This window comes from Centruroides sculpturatus, unplaced genomic scaffold (assembly GCF_000671375.1).
Source record: "Centruroides sculpturatus isolate CEXI.00-Female unplaced genomic scaffold, Cexi_2.0 scaffold677, whole genome shotgun sequence".
In the NCBI taxonomy this organism is placed as follows: domain Eukaryota; kingdom Metazoa; phylum Arthropoda; class Arachnida; order Scorpiones; family Buthidae; genus Centruroides; species Centruroides sculpturatus.
This window is the reverse complement of record NW_019385011.1, coordinates 225,480-247,836: the sequence shown is the minus strand read 5'-3', so window position 1 is coordinate 247,836 and position 22,357 is coordinate 225,480. Positions and strand designations below refer to the sequence as shown.

The 22,357-nt window shown below is 33.8% G+C and overlaps 1 protein-coding gene across 2 annotated transcripts; it reads left to right on the top strand.

Moving 5' to 3' along the window:
* The first annotated feature begins 1,446 nt into the window (after positions 1 to 1,446).
* On the top strand, positions 1,447 to 14,829 carry LOC111633383 (urease accessory protein G-like). Of its 2 annotated transcripts, none has more exons than XM_023377941.1 (7): positions 1,447 to 1,572; positions 12,608 to 12,753; positions 13,018 to 13,142; positions 14,006 to 14,102; positions 14,255 to 14,402; positions 14,488 to 14,591; positions 14,659 to 14,829. In XM_023377941.1, exons 2-7 carry the CDS (start codon positions 12,691 to 12,693, stop codon positions 14,788 to 14,790), a joined length of 669 nt encoding a protein of 222 aa, XP_023233709.1. In that variant the 5' UTR covers positions 1,447 to 1,572; positions 12,608 to 12,690; the 3' UTR covers positions 14,791 to 14,829. The 2 variants fall into 2 exon arrangements, with proteins under 2 accessions (XP_023233709.1, XP_023233708.1); XM_023377940.1 differs by lacking the exon at positions 1,447 to 1,572 and adding an exon at positions 10,700 to 11,505.
* The last annotated feature ends 7,528 nt before the right edge of the window (positions 14,830 to 22,357 follow it).

Sequence of the window (22,357 nt, the reverse complement as noted above, 5' to 3'; positions counted from 1 at the left end):
GTAACAAGAGTGTGGTTTTAATCGAAGGAAGTTTTTGAATAAAGTAAATTTGGTATTCTTAACACACGCGGGGGTTTAGAAATTTAGATAATGCTTTACCGTTACGTCACAATTACGTTTATTTTATTTTATTTTTTATTATTTTTTTTTACCCCCATTACCTAGAAATTCCACGTGGAATTCCGGAGATTTAACACTAGTTTTTTAAAAGAAAAAGTCGTGTTTTATATATTTTTTTAATATAGTGAAACCTGTCTAAAACGGAAACCTGCCTAAGCGGGGAAAAATATACGATTTTATTGTAAAATTTTATAAAATATTAATAGAAAAATTCTTTTGAAATGATCGAATTTAAATTTTAAAGTAATAAAAATAGCGCACGGTTTACTTATAATTGAAAAATCTTGTTTCACAGATAAAATACCAATATACGTGTTAATAAAATGCTGATTATATTCTTTTTTAACATGTTAGAATTAAGCACGAAGGAGTTAATTTCTCGTGTGAATATTCTTTATAAATTAAATATATAATCGTTAAAATTTTATAGTAAATTGTATTTAAAATTTTAAATAGTTTTAATATTCTTATATTATTTAATATACTCTTAGATTTATAATTTCTATAATATTAATAATATAGAAGTATATTCCTGCTGTATAATCTAATACAAAATTAATAGAATTAAATTAATTGTTTATGATTTTATAATGATTTATCGTAATGTAATAAAGGAAAATATTACAAATTCATTTCTCGTATAGATAATTCTACTGAGGTTTTAAATTATATAAGAATTTATATTTTAGTATGGGATTAAACAGAATAATACAGTGTATAATATTATAATCGATTCAATATCGTAGGTCTATTTTAAGAACTCGATAAAGTATTTTTTTAGTATACAATTTAAAAATTGAGGATTACTTAGAATCAGTGAAATGATTTATGTTTATCAAGTTTTTTGTATAGAAAATTAAAGCGATTTTCTATGTTTTTCAAACAATTATTTAAATTAAAATTCAATTTTATAGTCAAAAGTGGCGATTTATTCCACGAGCAATTGCCTAGGACCTTCACCAACAGGGAGCCCCAAATTAATCTTTTATAATAAAAAAATTCCCTGCGTGTTTCGGTTGAATTTATTATTATAAGGGACGAAAATAAGCCAATAGAAATAGCAATAATAAGAGTATAAAATTAACTAAAGAGAATTAATGGGAGGCGCTCAAGATTCCTCACAACACTTTCTCAGTCAGGAAGAAAATCGGTTGATGAGAGTTATGTAAATTTCAATATGAATGTTAGAAAGAGAGGATTTAGTTAGGATTTATGGTGGCTTTTTATATATTACGTAAATTATTGCAGGAAGCAGTGAAAAAGAAGCTACTGTATACGATATTCACAATTGATATTGTGTTTATTAATGAGATAGAAAGTAATATTGAGTCATTAAAGATTAGAAACAGAATAGATTACAGAGAGGAATTATTAAAAGATAGTACATACAAGACTTTGTTTTTAGAATTCAAATATGGATTGTTAGAAGAAATACAAGAAATTATACTTCAGGTAAGTTATGTAGTTTTTTTTTGTCTTTATTCTTATTATACTTTACTACTGAGGTTACGATACCCTTAAAAACAGACTAATCACACTTTATACAGATGTTATTTACGAGATTCAAATACTCCAAATGAATGAAGCGTATATCATTATATGGGTATAAATTACTTAAATTTAAGTACTGTTAAAAAAATTCCAGCAACGAGTTGCTTAACTTTACCAGCAACATTTAAAACTGCTGTGTGGCACCATCTGTTACAATATTTTATTATCAAAAACATTTTATATTTTTAATTATTATAAAATGGCAAAAAGCTTAATTTTGAGAGTAGGGATGGGTTTTATAAAAAAAAATGTAACGAATAAAACCGTCATTAAGTCCGACTCTACTTGAGATATGATACACAACCCCCTTTATCTCCTCACCCCATTAACCTTTAACCACCAAAATTTAATAGCATCAATATCCTTAATACACAAATCTACCTGCAAAGTTTCAGAAATTGTCGATAAAAAAACAAAGGAGTTATTAAGTTTCAAAGAGGATTAACAAAATAATGCTCCCCACGCACATAGCCATATAGGCCTATATATCCGTGATAATATCCGGGACTTACCATCTACCCTCGAAAAATTCTTGAGGTTTACCGATCCTCACAGCAGTAAGCTGATATCTTAACCTCTCGGCCAAGTTTACAGAATGATCACAAAATTATATACAGTTTATGGCGTTTTGAATGCGTTGTCAAAGTGTTCTTTGTGTCCCAATTAAAATGCCTATAACGTACTGTATCAGTGAAAGTGAGGTTGTAACGGCGTGTTGTTGTGTTCGGCGTGAAGCCATAGTGTTTATTTATTCTCTCTCTCTCTCTCTGCAAATTATGTATGAGAAGAAATCTGGTTTTCAATCTAATTTACAATAAAAAGCATGTAACTGAAATACCCATCTATTAATTGTTGAGATTGTGCACTAATTAAAAAATAGTTTCGGTGAATAAATGTGAAGTCCAGAAATAGTTCGCATTTAATAAGCAAAGGTATAATTTAATAAATTAACAAACAAAGTTACATAAGTGTCGAGCCGGCGACACCAGACTTTGACATCGTCGCTCATAAAGCAAAGAGAAAGAAAAGATGAATCGAAGAACAAAAGAAAATGAAAAAAGAAATTGTTTTAAACGCAATTAGGAAAAGAAAGCTGCTTTATTTCTTTAGCTTCTATTATCCTATCCTAAAATCCTCCAGTTATAGGGGAAAACAGAACGGCTTTAGGCTACAACTTTTGTTAAAGGAAAAGGATGTACAGGGGCAAGCCACTACTAATTGAGGTGGCGAGAATATATTTTGAATTCTTCAGAGGATGAGCTATGGTTTTCCGATTATATTGTCTCATACATATATTACGCAATAAAATACAACATTGAAAAATGCAAATGCACATATTTATTAAACAGATATACTATATATGACGGCCTGATGGCCAAGCGATGAAAAGGGGAACCTACCGCTCTGGGGGAGAAAGAGGCTCTTAGTGCTCACAGAGCGGGAAGAGTAAAAAAAAGTTCAATCACAGTAATCCCCAGACCATTACCACTCAGAGCCAACAAACAGGTATACAAATAATCTGCATGGATCCCAGCCTTACAGGACATATACATTAACGAACTCGCAGGCCAGCTAGGAAAAAAAAGCCATCGCGACTGAAGCCGTGATACCACCTCTCGTGAAGATTTAATGAAAATAATAAAATCAAGACAAAAATAAATAACACTCTTGTCGCCAATCAATTCCTACACCGCCGCAAATTAATAAAATCTGACAAATGCAAGTACAGGTACTGCCAAAATAAAACAGACAGCTTCCTACACGTATCGATGACGTGTAGGGACGTGTCTTGAAATATCGCGCGTCGATATTTCAAGACACTCGACAGGCACTTTTTGTTTGGTTGGTTTTCCGTAGGAAATCGGCCAAACTAAAAAAAACCATCAATAAATTAAGTGTTCGCATACAAATAACCTGTTCAACTGCGCTCAAAAACATTAGATAATTATTTCCAAGAATACATTAAGTTTTTTCGCTACTAGATGGCGTCTAAGCACCAACTCTTCCATGGGGTTAATAATGTTGATCCCCTTGTACCTTAAGGCTCACTACCCCAATAACAACTGTTACCTATGTAATTTCGCGAGGAAATTTGAAATATTTATGGGAAGAAGCGATATATTTTTAAACAGTTCGTACGAGAAAGATGTTTCCGGTGGGATTTTGAAGAAAGCTCGAAGATTTGAGAAGTGTATTTATAAATAAATGGTTTCTGGTTTTAAGACACCAGAGTTACTGATGCAAACGGTACATACAAGTGCAGAAAGAGTGCCAGCCAAAGCAGAAACTTCTGATCCGATTCGTACCACCTCCACCTCTCTCAGGGAGATGCGGGCCCGGGCGGCACACCTGAGAGCGCGGACCCGGGAAGCTTTGGCTCGAGACATCGCGGTCCCGGGAAGCAATCTCAGGGAGATGCGGGCCACGGGCGGCACACCTGAGGGTGCAGGCTGGCACGTCTCGGTGCAGAGTGCGATCATTGCACTTGGATTTGGTCAAACCATCCAAGTGCAATGAGTGTTTGTACATATGTATATATATTGTACATATCGTGCCATGGGGTTTGTACATATCGCGTTACCCCATCCTTAGAAATCCAAAATTAGAAAAGCTTTCCACATCCTGTATTTTCCGAATACAGGTAACCCCGTATAACACGGCACTTCTATAGCACGGGTGCACTCTAATACGGTTCGGGGATTGGGTAAACCCCTCGTACAACACGAAATGTAATAAAGGGTGCGTTCTTTTGTAACTCCGCGCGAGCATTCTAATTGTTTTCGTGGCTACTTTGAATGCTCTTTCAACAAATAATCCATTTAATGGTTAAATTTTACAATTGGGATCGTTCTTTTGCTCTAAAAGATCATTTTAGAATTATAGATTCCTCCATTTCCGTTTCCTACTCCTTGTCGCTTCTTAATCTTGTGAGGCTGCCGGAGTGAAATAAATTTACAAAAACGATTATATCATATATATTGTTATGGTATGGACTGCCCAGTGGTAACAGTCAACGACACGTGGGAGCGGTTGAATCAGAGATCGATGCTTCGTTTACATACAACACAACTTACAATGAAAGTACTGTACTATTGTTACCAAGGGTTGAAGTCCTTGTATGTTTCGGCGCGCAGTCTTCGAAAGAAGAGGAAAGTCCGGAGACCAGGATGGTTTCCATTCGCTGATCGGATGTTGCATTTTAAGACCAAGTTCTCGAACAGGAAACGATGTCCGGTGAATGCAGATCAAAATTTTCCAAGTTTATCTCAACGAAGGTCTATAACTTTCGGAGGATACGCGGGCAAAGGACGAAGATGGAACTTTGCGGGAAACATCCCAGCCAGCGACAGCCTGGCGGGCAAGGAACCGAGTGTCCTTGTAGCCCGGGCTTAAATATCTTGCGATCTCGCGGATCGTTACTTTATTGGTTATTAATTCTGTTTCTCGGTCCCCGCTTGGTCTTTGTTACCGGGTGAAATTGGACCAGATCGGTTCCCGAGAAAGACGATTGTCTACGAATACAATTCCACACCGTCTTTCGTTCGGTGTTGAACGAACTTTGTACCTTAACTAACATTCCCTTTATTTGTTCGTCTTATAAATAATTTAATTTACCAATTTTCCTCCTTTTTACGCGTGGTTTTAATATTAAAATAATTTTAGTTTTCCTTTTCCTTTATAATTTAGTTCCCTTAATTTTAATTAATCGCGAAGATCAAGATTCGTTTTTGTTTCGATGTTTGGTTAAAAGAATGTTTTTATCCCTGTCCAGGGCCTCACATATAGCTCAGAGCACATATACCAGGCTGGTAGCATCAGGCTCCACAGATCCGTCCTCACATATTGCGCTTCGGATTCTTCATATTTGTAGCTGGCCGAAGTTGGCATTTTATTTGGCCCGGTGGGCGACAAATCCGGAATCGCGGGCAACCCGGGTTCTATTTCTAGTTAAAAGTGGTAACTGTAACGTGACAGTGACTTTCCTGGGAAATGTTACTGCGTGCGGCCGAGTATATCTTATTAGAAAATAACCGTTTGCAGCCCCGCGACGAAAGGTAACACGTGAGGTACCAACGATGTCGCACGCGCCCTTAGGGACTGTCGTACGAAATGGCTCCACAGATCAGCAATGGGGTAGTGTGCCACTCGGCGCTGTAACGAGGCAGATGCAACGGCATAGTGNACCAGGATGGTTTCCATTCGCTGATCGGATGTTGCATTTTAAGACCAAGTTCTCGAACAGGAAACGATGTCCGGTGAATGCAGATCAAAATTTTCCAAGTTTATCTCAACGAAGGTCTATAACTTTCGGAGGATACGCGGGCAAAGGACGAAGATGGAACCTTGCGGGAAACATCCCAGCCAGCGACAGCCTGGCGGGCAAGGAACCGAGTGTTCTTGTAGCCCGGGCTTAAATATCTTGCGATCTCGCGGATCGTTACTTTATTGGTTATTAATTCTGTTTCTCGGTCCCCGCTTGGTCTTTGTTACCGGGTGAAATTGGACCAGATCGGTTCCCGAGAAAGACGATTGTCTACGAATACAATTCCACACCGTCTTTCGTTCGGTGTTGAACGAACTTTGTACCTTAACTAACATTCCCTTTATTTGTTCGTCTTATAAATAATTTAATTTACCAATTTTCCTCCTTTTTTTCGCGTGGTTTTAATATTAAAATAATTTTAGTTTTCCTTTTCCTTTATAATTTAGTTCCCTTAATTTTAATTAATCGCGAAGATCAAGATTCGTTTTTGTTTCGATGTTTGGTTAAAAGAATGTTTTTATCCCTGTCCAGGGCCTCACATATAGCTCAGAGCACATATACCAGGCTGGTAGCATCAGGCTCCACAGATCCGTCCTCACATATTGCGCTTCGGATTCTTCATATTTGTAGCTGGCCGAAGTTGGCATTTTATTTGGCCCGGTGGGCGACAAATCCGGAATCGCGGGCAACCCGGGTTCTATTTCTAGTTAAAAGTGGTAACTGTAACGTGACAGTGACTTTCCTGGGAAATGTTACTGCGTGCGGCCGAGTATATCTTATTAGAAAATAACCGTTTGCAGCCCCGCGACGAAAGGTAACACGTGAGGTACCAACGATGTCGCACGCGCCCTTAGGGACTGTCGTACGAAATGGCTCCACAGATCAGCAATGGGGTAGTGTGCCACTCGGCGCTGTAACGAGGCAGATGCAACGGCATAGTGTCCAACACTAAAATATACTATTAAAATGATCAATATTATATTTTATTTTCAAATTTTTAATTTTGCCACATATATCCTTCCGAAAGAAAAACGATATAATGAGGTCGAACGCTACGATTTGAATTTAGGTGAGCTTTTAAACAGCGCAGATACACGATTCCCGGGGGCGTTGGCGCTTGCAAAAATGAAAATAACACACAAAACCGGAGCGCGGGGTTTAGATTTCCGAAGAAGCTGCGAGATGAAAGTGGAATAGAACAAGAAAATGGTATTTGAGACTTTTTCCGAAAAGAAACGATAAATTTAATGCTCGATACAACGAACTTATATCAGGAATATGGAGGAACAACACAGACATTAATTATTTCTAAGCACGCGGTTTAAATTATATCGCAAAATACGTTTCAAAATGCGAAAAACTTCTCCATCATACGCCGATCTACTCGAAGAAATAGATAAAAGATCTAACTCGGAATGGCATTAATAAAAACATAAAAAACATTAATAAGACAATTTCTACTTTCATCCGCAGCAGAAAAAGATTATTCTTCCGATAAAGTAGCACATTCGTTGAGGGATTTTCATTATTTCGAGCGAGTACAACTTTTGTATATTTAAGTCTGAAAGATGAATGGATAAATATAAATCAACAAGGTCGTAACGTCTAAATTATTCGGATACGGAAGGAGACCAAGAAATATAGAAGAAATCTCTTTACTCGAATTTTCGAGGACGTACAGACACAAAAAAGAGAAATACATTACAAGAACAAAAGAAACCGTCGAAAGGATAATTCCTAGGATAACTGCAGGCGTTAGCTTTCAACAGGAGGAGGTGTACTACAAAATTCACGCTACATTACGTCTGCCTCGGAGAGAAAATACATTTTTTNATGAAAGTACTGTACTATTGTTACCAAGGGTTGAAGTCCTTGTATGTTTCGGCGCGCAGTCTTCGAAAGAAGAGGAAAGTCCGGAGACCGGGATGATTTCCATTCGCTGACCGGATGTTGCATTCTAAGACCAAGTTCTCGAACAGGAAACGATGTCCGGTGAATGCAGATCAGAATTTTCCAAGTTTATCTCAACGAAGGTCTATAACTTTCGGAGGATACGCGGGCAAAGGACGAAGATGGAACCTTGCGGGAAACATCCCAGCCAGCGACAGCCTGGCGGGAAGGAACAGAGTGTCCTTGTGGCTCGGGCTTAAATATCTTGCGATCTCGCGGATCGTTACTTTATTGGTTATTAATTCTGTTTCTCGGTCCCCGCTTGATCTTTGTTACCGGGTGAAATTGGACCGGATCGGTTCCCGAGAAAGACGATTGTCTACGAATACAATTCGACTTCGTCTTTCGTTTGGTATTGAACGAACCTTGTACCTTAACTAACATTCCCTTTATTTGTTCGTTTTATAAATAATTTAATTTACCAATTTTCCTCCTTTTTCGCGTGGTTTTAATATTAAAATAATTTTAGTTTTCCTTTTCCTTTATAATTTAGTTCCTCTAATTTAAATTAATCGCGAACATCAAGATTAGTTTTTGTTTGAATTTTTGGTTAAAAGAATGTTTTTCATCCCTGCCCAGGGCCTCACATATACCTCGGAGCACATATACCAGGCTGGTAGGTTCAGGTTCTATAGATTCGTCCTCACATATTGCGCTTCGGATTCTTCATATTTGTAGCTGGCCGAAGTTGGCATTTTATTTGGCCCGGTGGGCGACAAATCCGGAATCGCGGGCAACCCGGGTTCTATTTCTAGTTAAAAGTCGTGATTGTAACGTGACCGCGACTTTCCTGGGAAATCTTACTGCGTGCGGCCGAGTAATATCTTATTGTTGATAGAAAATAACCGTTTGCAGCCCCGCGACGAAAGGTAACACGTGAGGTACCAACGAGGTTCCACGCGCCCTTAGGGACTGTCGTACGAGATGGCTCCACAGATCAGCNCGCGAAGTAGGTTAATAGCGGTATACTAATATACCAATTACATGGGATATAATAATATACTACACTAATAATAGATTTTTTCATACTTTTCGGTTATCCGACTTTTCAATCATCCGACCAACCCCAGTCCCCAATTGAGTCGGATAATCGATGCTCTACTGTAGTTATTCGGGAAAAAGTATATTAATTAAGGTAGTAGTAAAATCGGTAGGAAAAACCCTAGCCAACGATAGCGTCGGACTACCGGCTTGGACGGGTGCCGCGGCCGTCGACGCCAACGATAAAACAATTCTACTATCGGGTCGACACTAATATCGAAAATTCGCAACGGGTGCCACCGAGCAAAGGGGGACGTCGACGACTGTTTGGAGGCGCGTTGGCTGGCTTCGGCCATATCCGGCTGTCACTCCCCGCGAAAGATATACCGCTATTTGTAAACTCTAAAGAAGACTTTTCTTCTTCAGGACAAACTGCTTTTATCAATAGTACGTTACAAAAAACGTTTCGATTAACGTCTATAAGAGAAGATACTGTTCAGAAATATATCGGACAGTATTGCGAAATGAAAACTGAGTGGCACGAATGTGAGGCATTAACAACGAGAAGGAAGACAATTTTACGTCCATCAGAGATTTCGTTAGATTATTTTCTAGGAATGAAATGGTTACTTCGAATAATAAATCGTTCCTTGTAATAGCGAAGCGATAGATCGGCCATACGCGCTGGGATTTAGATGCCTAGTATTCATCTAGTTACTACAATTGGCATTTTTCATCGGATGCTCGGCCTCTGGTGTTTAAAAACAAAACTATTCTATCTGGGTCGTTTGATTCATTCTTGTGTATTATCAGCAGTAAAGATTACTGTTGGTTCCAAATTGCAATTTCAAAGCCTTACGAGAGCCTGATATAAGTTTTCGTCTATTCCCACACGAAAAACGGGAAAAACAGATGATTATTCGGAAATTGATCGGTTATATTTATGAGTTCTGAATTCCGAAAGAGTGGATTAGACTGTTAATTAAGAATTGGAAGTTTCCCGATTGTCCACCTTTCACCAACAAGTTACGCTGTCAATTTTAAAACATTTTGTTAAAGTTAAAATGCCAATAATTTTGTGTAGGATTTAAGCATTTCGAAGCCCTGAAGCCGAACTCTGTAAGGCCCTTACCAACCCTTCACAATTTTAGAAGTCAATCATAAAAAGAAAAGAATTAAATCAGACTATGACTCTGATTTAATACGGATATTGGAAGAAAAAGACGTGAGGTTTCACTAGTCTTCTGTTTTATCTAAGTTTAATTAAATTTTTTTTTTTTAAATTGGTTTTATCAATTCAAAGTGCTTATTACAAAATCTGACTTCAATTTTCTTTTTTGTACAAATGTTTGAGGTCCCTCGAAAGTCGAGGCTTTTTACTTCCGGCTCCGATGGGACAATGTCAAACTTGATGATTTTTAACACAAAGGGCACAAATATAGAACGATCTCAATCATTTGTTTCGATACCACATAATGACGTGTTCCGCTAACAATAATTGTTCTCCTTCTATAAAATTTCTCGATAAACAGCCACGGGCAGCATATATCATTATATCGGACAGTAATATATGATTAATTTTATATTACTAGTTACGAGCCAAGGACCCAGATAAAGTAGCCATTTTGTAAAAATGCAGCGCCCTCTATAGTTCATGAAAAATGCGATAAAGACTGTACAATAACCAAATACTGTAACCGGTTTCTTTGTGTCTTCGTTTATTGTCTTTTTTTCTCGACAGATGGCACTATATAACACATTGCAACACTTCTTGTTTGTGATCATTTTTTTTATTGTTATTATTAATACAGTATTAATAATGACATTATTGTATTATTTATTATTGATATCAATTTTATTATTATTATTATAATATCGAACTTGGGATTGTTGATCGGGTAGCGTTACCTCGCATCATTCGGCATTCGGCAATTTTTATTTAGAATTTGCCTTCTCGCATTTAATTAAGGAATTAATACTTTCCCGGCTGTTATATAACAGAGGGACGTGGAGAAATGCAAAATATTCGGGGACTCTTTCTCTACGTATGGATGTTTGTTCGTTTGTGCGTGTTTTGTTCACCCTCTTTGAAGCTTAATAACTCCTGTGATTTTTGTCGAAACTTTCTGAAATTTTGCAGGGAGGTTTCTTTATTTGGGGGATGGATGCTAGTAAATTTTAGTGGTTAAAGATCGACTGGGTGGAGAGATAAAGGGAGTTGTGTATCGTATCTCGAGTAGAGTCGGACTTAATGGCGACTATACTGGTTATAACATTTACAATTTATATTAATAAAGGAACATTTTATGTATTCTTTTGTTCAAAAACGGTGGTTTAATTAAAGGGCCCCTACTTACGGGCCTGGTACGGGTCTCATGTCATTTTTGGAAAGCATTTCTAGTATGTTTATAGTCGATCAATATTAAAAGAAATAAATCATTATCTAATAACAGTTTATAGATGAAAAGATTCTTCGTTATTTATTGGAAAAATGCACTTTGAACTTAACACCAGATAATGTATTAAGTAACAGTTCTACATCGTTGACTTTGAATGTAAACAATTTGGTATGTTCTCGCTCAGTGTTATACAAATACAGATTTAAGCCATGAATCCAGAAAAGTGCAAATTTTTTGAAGGTAAACGTTAGATTCGTATGTTAGATTTTATAGAAAAATTAATTTACTATTGATAATCGCCTACTTCAGCTTATATTTTCAAAGTAACTTGTAGATTTACATTAAGACTTCTTCACTCTCGGGCGTCGTACAAACTATCGATGGTTCTGTTGTCATCTTTGCATCCCTGTATCCTTCATCCTATATATTTATAGTATAAGAGTTGTGTGTTTATATGATAACTATAAATACTCCCTAAATTAATGCGAGTGGATAATTTTATACGAATTTCACAAACAATATAGAGATACGCTAAATTGTTTAAATTTAAATTTTTAACTAAATCTTTGTATAGAGCGTGTTATATCTTTCACCTCTGTTCTGTTTATATGGTTCGTAACTGGCCGTGTTTCGCGTTACATCGACGGGTTGGCCACGTGAAGATTCCCTGAAATTCGACACTTGTCTAACACGTAATAAGGACCAGTTTCCTATAGAATATCTTCGCGGGAGGCATCCTCTTGGAAGATCGTCCACGTGTTGCTTGTCCGAATCCCATTAAACCAAACCAATTTTCAATAGTTAAAACATAGGGGAGACCGGGGCAAGATCGGCATGTTAAGCTTTACTTAAATTTTGTGTAATAAATACTGCNACAAACTATCGATGGTTCTGTTGTCATCTTTGCATCCCTGTATCCTTTATCCTATATATTTATAGTATAAGAGTTGTGTGTTTATATGATAACTATAAATACTGTGGATAACTTTATACGAATTTCACAAACAATATAGAGATATGCTAAATTGTTTAAATTTAAATTTTTAACTAAATCTTTGTGTAGAGCGTGTTATATCTTTCACCTCTGTTCTGTTTATATGGTTCGTAACTGGCCGTGTTTCGCGTTACATCGACGAATTGGCCACGTGAAGATTCCCTGAAATTCGACACGTGTCTAACACGTAATAAAGGACCAGTTTCCTATAGAATATCTTCGCGGGAGGCATCCTCTTTGGAAGATCGTCCACGTGTTGCGTGTCCGAATCCCATTAAACCAGACCAATTTTCAATAGTTAAAACATATATATTTAAGATAAAAATTTGATTATTTTAATTTTTATAGTTTCGCCACAAAAAGAATCTGACGGACACGGTCAAAAAGGTGTTTTACATACACACGGAGATCACGGACATACGCACGATCACATGGAAAATCCTGGCAGCTACATACGGAGAGAGAAACCTAAAATTAGGAGCGATTGGAATTCGGTAAAAATATGATTTATATTAACAATTGTCTTTTCAATATATGTACTTTTTAAACGCTTTTATTTGTTAGGGATGCGACCCCACCGTATCCCCCGAAACCCCATTAAATACTATATAAACAAATGTAGAATTTAATCACGATGTGTATCTAGATGCGCTTTAAGGGTGGTGGGGGATGATGGGAATAGATCCACACAAGCAAGTAAAAGCATTCTTTTTTTAAAATACGGTATATTAAAATTATTGTAAATTTATCTAACACAGCGGGCATTTACTGTGGGAATTGGAGGACCCGTAGGTTCTGGAAAAACTGCTTTAGTTCTCGCTCTTTGCAAATATTTCAGAGAAGATTACAATATCTGTGTTGTGACAAACGATATATTTACAAGGTAAACTTTACAGCATATATTCATCTTAAATACAGTAAAACCTGTTCAAAACGGAAATCTACCAAACCGGAAAGAATATTCGGTGCCGCTTTACACGGGTTTTATTGTATATAGGCTTATATAATGAATATATATATATATATATATTATAACTTGTGGAAAAATGTTTAAAAATTTCTTAATTAAGACAGCTATAAGTTTGTCCGTATATTATATATATTTATGCAGTATAAGTAACACATGCCATGTATGTGTGTATTATATTGTATAGTTTTTAAGTATCATCATATCTAAATTATTTTATATCAGACATATCAATCTATCTTCTTCCAAGAATTGCAAATATGACAGTGACATTATTACAAAATATAAAGCTAGTCTGACTTTTCAAAATGTCAACGAATTCTAAGCTTTGTTCATAATTGATAATCATGAAAGAAAAAAAAAATGTTAAAAAAAAATATCTTTTTTAATGTGTCTTAGCATTTAAAAAATGTTAATTGTTAAAATGGAAAATTTTTTGCAATATTTGTCTTCCCTGATAGCATTTAATGGCACAGCAAATTTGCTTCAAGTTTAATATATATATAAAATAATATATATACAGTATATTATATACCTCCTGTAATGAATTGATCAAAATGTATGAATGAGTTTGCTGTATTTTCTTAATTTATAACATTTGAAAATTTAGAATAGTCAGTTTATATGAGTCTTCTAATTAGAAACTGCCATGCATGAGAAAATAAATAGTTTATAACAATGTGTTCTAGATTCATCATTACTCCCGTAACGTAATAATTTCACTATTTTTATCGAATAAATAATAATAATTTTATCNTATTTAATGATTATTTTTATAGGGAAGATTGGGAATTTTTAATGAAGAATAAGGCTCTACCAGAAGAAAAACTTCGCTCGGTAGAAACAGGAGGATGTCCACACGCAGCAATTAGAGAAGTAAAATATAATTATTTAAATATATTTTAAAAGTTTTACGATATTATTTTGATTTATTATCTTAAAAGTTATGAATAATTTGAATAAATGTTTAAATTTTTATCGCGCTTATCGATTTAAAGCTCATTACAATATAAATTTTGAATTTTTAGGATTATTCCGTAAACTTGGAAACTATAAAAGATCTAACGAAGATATTTATGCCTCAGTTTATTCTCTTAGAATCTGGAGGAGATAATTTAGCTGCAAATTTTAGTCGAGAATTAGCCGATTACATTATTTATGTCATCGACGTATCGGGTATATTCTATTCTACTTTTAATTTTCATTAAAAAATAACTGTAATAAACCTACAATTTTTAATAATTCTATTAATTAATCGAAGGTGGAGATAAAATTCCTCGTAAAGGGGGTCCGGGAATTACCGAAAGCGACTTATTGGTCATTAATAAAACCGATTTAGCTGAAGCAGTAGGAGCCGATTTAAACGTAAATTTAGTTTGAATTTTGTTTTTCGAGTAGATAATATTCGTTATAAAAATTTATTTTAATACAGGTGATGATTTCTGATGCAGCGGCCATGAGAGAAGACGGTCCTACTTTGTTTACGCAAGCCAGACATAATATTGGAATTGAAGAAGTAGCTAAACATATTTTAGATTCTTATTATTCAATCAAAAATAATTGATTCTGTGTTAAAAGATGAAAAATAATATTTTATAATAATAATTAAAATAATTTTAATACATTAAAAATATTTTTAAAACAGCGCTTTTATTGTTCGTGTTTTTAAAATTGGGATTGGGAATGGTAAGGGGGCTCCACTCTCACCATACACGGTATATTTATGTATATATGTCTCTAATATGTATATATATATAATGTTTATCGGGTTTCGGAGTGGGGAGGATGATTAGTGTAGGACCATTCCTAAAACACAAGTAATATACATTACTCTCTTTGAAGCTTGATAACTCCTGTGCTTTTTGTGGAAAATTTTTGAAATTTTGCAGGGTGGTTTGTGTATTAGGGATATTGATACTATTAAATTTTGGTGGTTAAAGGTCGAGGGGATGGGGAGATAAAGAAGGTCGCGCGTATCTCGAGTAAGGTCGAACTTAATGACAATTTTACTCATTATTTGCATTTAAAATTTTTATAAAATTCTTCCCTACCCTCAAAATTAAACTTTTTGATACTTTATAATAATTAAAACTATATATATCATTGGTATTTTCTTTTATTTGTAGTAAGGAATTAAGATTTACACCGAATGCGAACTTCGTGATTTTAAATAATTCAGGTCGGAGGTCATTCCCCTCCCTGACACGCGATGGCCGATCCTATTATAGATCAGACTCGGCCGGTAATGAGTAAAATTGAGGCCAGAAGTATAGTTCATTGTGAGGTGGTTTCTGCAAGAAGAAAATCAATTTAGTCTATTAACCTTCTTTCCGTTTCTGCACTGACCAGAGAATATATGACAAAAATCTATTTTTGGCATAATTGCAACTCGGGCCACGGTGATGCAAGCCCTAACAGTTTCGTCACCGTGTGAATATTAACCATTATTTAACTCAAATTTAAAAAAATAAATGAACTAAAAACAAGAATGTTGTTACTTAATACTATTCCACTTTAAAGGATTGTTAGACACCAAGTAATTTGCCGATAAAGTATATAAATTGTGAATTAATCATCGAGGCAAAAGAGAATTGAATCGACGTGGTGATCAAAAAAGTTACTCCACACGTCATTTATGATGTTATTACAAGAATGATGTAATAAAATTTCTGGATATTCTCTGATAAATATGAGCTTTCTCGTGATATGAAATTAAGTATCGCGTGTCGTTCGAATCAAGGACAAATTCTAAAGCAATTTATCAGTTTCGATAATTTGTTAGGAAAGTTTTTAAAACATCACTTTGAAGTCATTCAAATATAATATCACCGATTTCGAGTCTTCTTTTACTACTATCTACCCTTCCCCGTCACGTTTTCTCACCAATTTTTAGACACCACGTGCGAATTTCGCGCTCGATTCACTTCCCTCTTTATTAAAATCAAGCATTTCTGTAAAACAGATCCACATTACATTAATTTATTCGTATTTTCCGCCGAGGCAAGGCTAATTTTAAAAATAGACTAATAGAAAACAATTCGGGAGAAGAATCTGATGACATTATAGTAACTCCTAGACGAAGGTTAGGGTGTTTATGTTATATAACGGTATATATTTCAGTTGGTATCTGTATCTTTAGTAGGGAAATTTTTAGGAGAATCTTCAGAACTTCAACATTCTACTAACACTTCATCCCCTGTTATAATCTTTCGCGTGTCCCCCCTGTCTGGTATGACCTCATTTTATGTTTTTTATTCTCGAGCCCCGTGTGAGGATTACAACATATCGACGATCAAAATTCTAAGGAATCAAATTGAAGAAGGTTGAAGACTTAATTATAATATTTAAGTTTAACCTTCGAAAGTACAGTACTATTCTGAGATAAAATTGTATTTTACATAAAAATGAAATAAATATCCGTGTACATTAATACATTAATGAATAGCAGTCTAAAAATTAAATATAGTTCAATCCATAAAATATATATTAATATATAAAGTCAGACTGTCAAATCTACGTAAGTAGGCATTAAAAAAATTGCCTATGTTTGGCAGTGGCGCGTTTTATATAGGTAAAAATGGCAATTTGGGGCCCTCCCTAACCAATCTTTTATAAGAAAATATTTCCCCAAAAGAAGTCAGTCGAAGAAAAATGTCTAAAGTCAACACTGTATGTCTACTCGGAGCTCCCTAATTCAAATTCGACTGGACTCCAAGAAGCTATGATGCTTACAGGATGGATTTTGTATGCATTTTTGCTATAAAAAACAGAGAAAAATGGCCGCTGTTATAAGAGGTTCGACCGAATTAACTTTTTTTTTTATGATATATAACGAAATCTTTTGTATAAATTTTAATAAAAAAAGGTTATTAACATATTTTCGGATATTTAAAAATAAAAAAAAATTATATTTTCTCACAGTTTTTTTAATAAAAAAAATACACAATAAATAAATAATTCAAAAAAATAAAAATTTCTATTTTATAAAAGAATATTAAAGTGTTTTGCAATAGAAAAAGACGAAAAAAATAAGGTTTATGGAGATGATAAAATTCGTAGAAATAATTATTTCCTTGGAAAAGAATTTTAGACAATAAAACTATTACTAAACTTTTTTTAAAAGGAAAACTATAATATATAAAATTTAATTTAATTCTAAAATTATAGTTTTTATTATTATTTTTTTTAATGAGAATATTTTATTAGTGTTATTGTATTTTATATATGTTAAGGTTATGTATTAATTCTCAATGTGTTCATTTCTAAAAATTTTAAAATTTATTTTTATTATTTTAGTTTCTTAACGACAGATGGAACCACCGTAGTTATTATTCTTTAATGGGATTAAGCTTTTTCGTGTTTATCTACCCATAAGACACGAATTTCTTATTTAATTAAAAGCGCGCTAGAGGGCCTTTTTTTTTTTAAAAAAAAAAAAAGCCCTTTACGAGTTCGGCCAGACCAAAATGAGGAAGTCGGTGGGAGGAACGGGGCAGACCTATCTGGGTGTCTAATACAGTATAGTGTTATGTTGGGGATATCACGTGGTACTAACTCATTCATCCAGACCATTCGCTGCGACACGTGACACTCCTAACACACTCGTGTTACTCGCATAACTCGAAAGTAGACACCATAATTTTGTTCATCGGGCATTGCTAAGTATCGGTTGTATCGGTTATAAGTACAAAAACAAATACAGTACAATATGGACGAACCCATTGTACAAATTTCTATATAGAATAACGTAAAAACAACAACAGTATAAGGGGATGTATGGTAGAGAAGCCATTATGGCCCACCGTGTTTAGATTTCATACTATATGTTCCATTTAGGCTCCCATTACCCTGTTGGAAGCCTTGTTAATATAAAAAAGAATGCTTACTTATGATACGGGAACAATTTCTGCCGCCATTAAATTAATTTTTATTTATTTATTTTTTTAGAAAAAGTGTGAAAAGTGTTGAAGTTAGTAAGTTTTATAAATAAAATTTTATTTTATTCTTTGTCTTTTTTTTATTATTTTTTTTAAAATAGTTTTATGTTAAAGATATCGATCAAGGTCCACCCCACGTAGCAGATTCTTTTGTTTTCTTTTAAATTATTTACATAAAACCCGTATAAAGGATGTAAATATATTGTGGCACTTTTCTTGTCATTGTCAGATTATATTTTCTCTAATAATGACTTTGAAGATTAAATTTTTTGGTATCGGAAAAGCTTATTTTCATATACAAATATATATTCTTTTATGTGTTTATTTTTCTTCTTTGTAATTTTCTGCAGATATTTCTGATTAGGAAGTTTAATTATAGCCTCTCGGCACGTCCTCACTCTCGCCAGCTTTCTATGTAACAATTTTTCTTGTACGGCTTTAATAATATAAGAGATTGCACGACCTCGACACTTTTTTTTTAATTCTTTGTTTATTAAAAACTTATTTCATATCAATAATGACTTTTAATTAATGTTTTTAATTAATTATAGATTATAATTTATACGCTTTTAAGCTTTTAAGTATAGACCTATGAGATTTAATTTCAGATTTTAATCAGAGTTTATCTAGACCCTATAAAGTTACTATTTACTCGTATCAAATTATTATTTAATGTATGAAAATAATTATATTTTGATCTAAATAATACGTAATTTATATAAATATTATATGCTATGCAATATTATTTATATTTCGACATAAATAAAAATATTATTAAGATAATAATAATTCATACGGGCGTGTTTTTTTTTATAGAAAACAGATATATTAAAACCTGTATAAACCGGACTCGCATTACGGCCCACCCATTTAAAATATATGCTCTCCACCTCAAATTATTAGTGGCTTGCCCCTGTAAATCATACTTTTCCTTTAACAATAGAGTCGTGCCGGTCATCTAACCCCTTTCGGGGGAAAATTTTTGAATTGAAGGGTGGAGTAAAACAGTAGAGCGGAGCCATTTTCCACCCCTTAGAAGCGGAAGAAATTTGAGATAAATATTTATATATTACACTGTTAATATTGAACAATAATTAAATTCGATTAAGATAGGCAAATTTTAATTGTAAATTAATCTGTTGTTAAACGATTTTCGGCATCGCACGCTATCGATCAATCGAAATAGATACTTACGATTAAAGATTTATCACCAACTAACTTAATTAAATTATACAATGACACGAGAGATTATCAATTAAGATTATTATTAAGAAAGATATTGGAGAATTTACCTTTATAAGTATACTATCTGCTCGATTTGCTCGGGCATTTCAGGAGATGGGATTGATGAGGTTGGGTTGGGAGAGTGATACAATGATCTTAGTAACTTAAAATGTACACTTACGATAATAAAACTGCAAAACGTAAAAGATTACTCTGGCTTTTAAGCTAAGAAGAGGATGGGCTTTAGGGGTAGTTGGAGTTGGGGATCCCCCGCTGTATTTTTTCTAGGATGTAGAAGAATATTTGGTGCGGATACATTAAACGGTTTAGAACATATTTTGCAGTGAACGAGTGGATAAAACCACTTAACACCGATCGCCTGGTCAACAGACTACAGACCACGTTGAGTTTTCCGGGTTTTCTTCGTGTTTCTAACACTTAAATAGGGGTGAATTTCCCGTAGAAAGTTAGTCCGGGAGGTATCTCTTCAGCAGATCGCCCACGTGTTGTGTTTCCCTAAACAAATGAACCAAACATACATATTTTGACTTTTATATAGGCCTACACAGAGGTAAACACATATATGTGTATGTTGTTCATGAAGATTCCATGATTTTTTTTATTGAAAACTATAGGAAATCAATATCTAATGGTAGATTGAAAAATTATATATACATCTACTAATACTTGAATACTAATTGTTTATATTTTAGTAATATCAAGGATTATTTAGCATATTCTACAGCAAGTTTAAAATCACACTAGAAATTAGTGATTAAAATATGTTAAGTGTTAACAGATTAGGAGTTAAATAAAATATTTAGAAATTTGTATCAAAATAAATTACTTGTATTAAATATATATATATAGAGTGTGAGTATTATTTAAAGTTATGATGCTTGGATACGTCTCGTACTTCATTTTTTATTGGATCTCTGACATTTTGATTACATTTCGCTCATATTAGATTGGAGAATTTATTGAATTGGATTGTTGAGATAAGACAGATTAAGGATAAACCCTGTTTTTGACCACACTATTTATAATATATCAGTAGGATCAAAATATTGAAACTTTCAGGAAATCCAAGTGCCAAATTAACTGTCTTCCCAGAGTCTCTACCTGAATTATTATTGATCGAATGGTGTTCCACACTATATTGAATGGGATAAGACAGGAGTGTATTGAATAGGATAAACACGAGATAAATATATTGGATAAGGTAAGGCGGGGTAAGTATCGCATAGAAAGGAAGGATTTTCTATGCAATACTAACTCCTATTGTGTTATACACGCAAAAAATAGCCAGGATAACTTCACAAGTCTACCGGTATTGACTTCGGGCATTTTTCTTCCGGGGAATTTTTTGGGAAAAATATTTTCTTATAATAGATTACGTGGGGGCTTCCTATTGGCGAGGACCCCACGCGATTATCGTAAAGATAAATATTAATATTCAATCTGTAAAATAATTTTTAATCGAGAATTTAAGAGATTATGTATATTTTAATATTAGGAAAACCCCCACGTAATAGTTAGAAATATTAATTAAAAATGAATAGAGCCGTGATTTAAAAATGCGGTCATGTTGTAATAACTATGATAAAGCATTTTTTATTTATTAGTAAAGTTAAAAATTATTATTATTATTATTTTTTACTCTTTATTAATAAATTTTAAAGATTTTCGCTGGTTTTCCTTACATTTTTTTTTTNGTTAATAAGGATATTTTTCTCTTATTATAGTTTACGAATGGTGTCGTCGTCGTCATCAATTTACGTCTCCGTTTCTTAAGAGTTTATTTTGTAATATCATGGAGAGGCACCTCTGCTAGACGGCAACGATATTGCAATTATGACAAATGGAACGAGAAAATTAAAGAATTCTATTGTTGAAAAAAATTGCTATTTTGTGAAATATTTAAAAACCGAAATTTTCTAACGCTTATTTACGTTATTTTATTTATTTATATCACGAATAGGCGAAGTGATGAAGTCGTTACGACATATAACCACCCTCCCCCTCCGAGTAACAAACGAAAACACGCAAATCCCCCCCATAAAAAAAAAGAATCACAAATTAAAAATTAGTAAAGCAAACAATTTAATTAAAATTGAGTAATTTTTTTCTATATTAAATATTTAAGATATTTCATTAAAAATTATTATTATTATTATTTTTTACTCTTTATTAATAAATTTTAAAGATTTTCGCTGGTTTTCCTTACATTTTTTTTTTGCTCTGGATTTACTAATTAATAGTTTAAAAAGTTGTAAAATATTCAGGCTAATTTCGAAATTATATTCAAAAATCTCCTGCCAAATGGGGAAAGAGGACATATTGAAAATTACAGACTTTAATGAAGTCTGCTGAACAGTCTGGTTGAGACTAGTGTGACCACGAAAGCCTGTGTTTGACCACACTATTTACAGTACAGCGATGACTTCGGGCATTTTTCTTCTGGGGAATTTTGGGGAAATTTTCTTATAAAAGATCGGTTCGGATCACGTGTTAGTGGGGCCCTCCAATTACCCTTTTTGCTCATAGGATAATTAAGGATTTTTTTTTTAAATATTACAAATAAAAACAACTAGAAGAAACATTGTACAATAGGATTTGATATAATTATTATATAATTTGATGCAACGTTACAGTCGGAAATTTTATCAACCCAGTTTTTACATGGAAATGACATCAGACAGAATACAATTTTACGTAAAACCAGTCATTGTACGAATTTCCCAACAAATAAATTATTCGTGTGTACGAAGCACATTTTTAACGATTTTCTGCATTTAGATTTAGATAATTAGATGGGTTATACGCATTGATTTGCGTGCGGGAAAAGAAAAAAGAAATCCATGAAATTCTTTTTCGGAAATAAAAAACAGAAATCTGAAAAGCTTGGCAATAACGAATAAGCGTTAGAAAAGTTGCTGGTTCATATATTTCAATTCAATAACAATAACA

What these genes read in the sequence shown, in the direction of transcription:
- LOC111633383 (XM_023377940.1), top strand. Translation starts at nt 11,475, where the DNA reads ATGAATCCAGAAAAGTGCAAATTTTTTGAAG. An exon ending in TTATGTCATCGACGTATCGG is followed by an intron (nt 14,403 to 14,487) that starts GTATATTCTATT and finishes AATTAATCGAAG; the next exon opens with GTGGAGATAAAATTCCTCGT. An exon ending in CAGTAGGAGCCGATTTAAAC is followed by an intron (nt 14,592 to 14,658) that starts GTAAATTTAGTT and finishes ATTTTAATACAG; the next exon opens with GTGATGATTTCTGATGCAGC.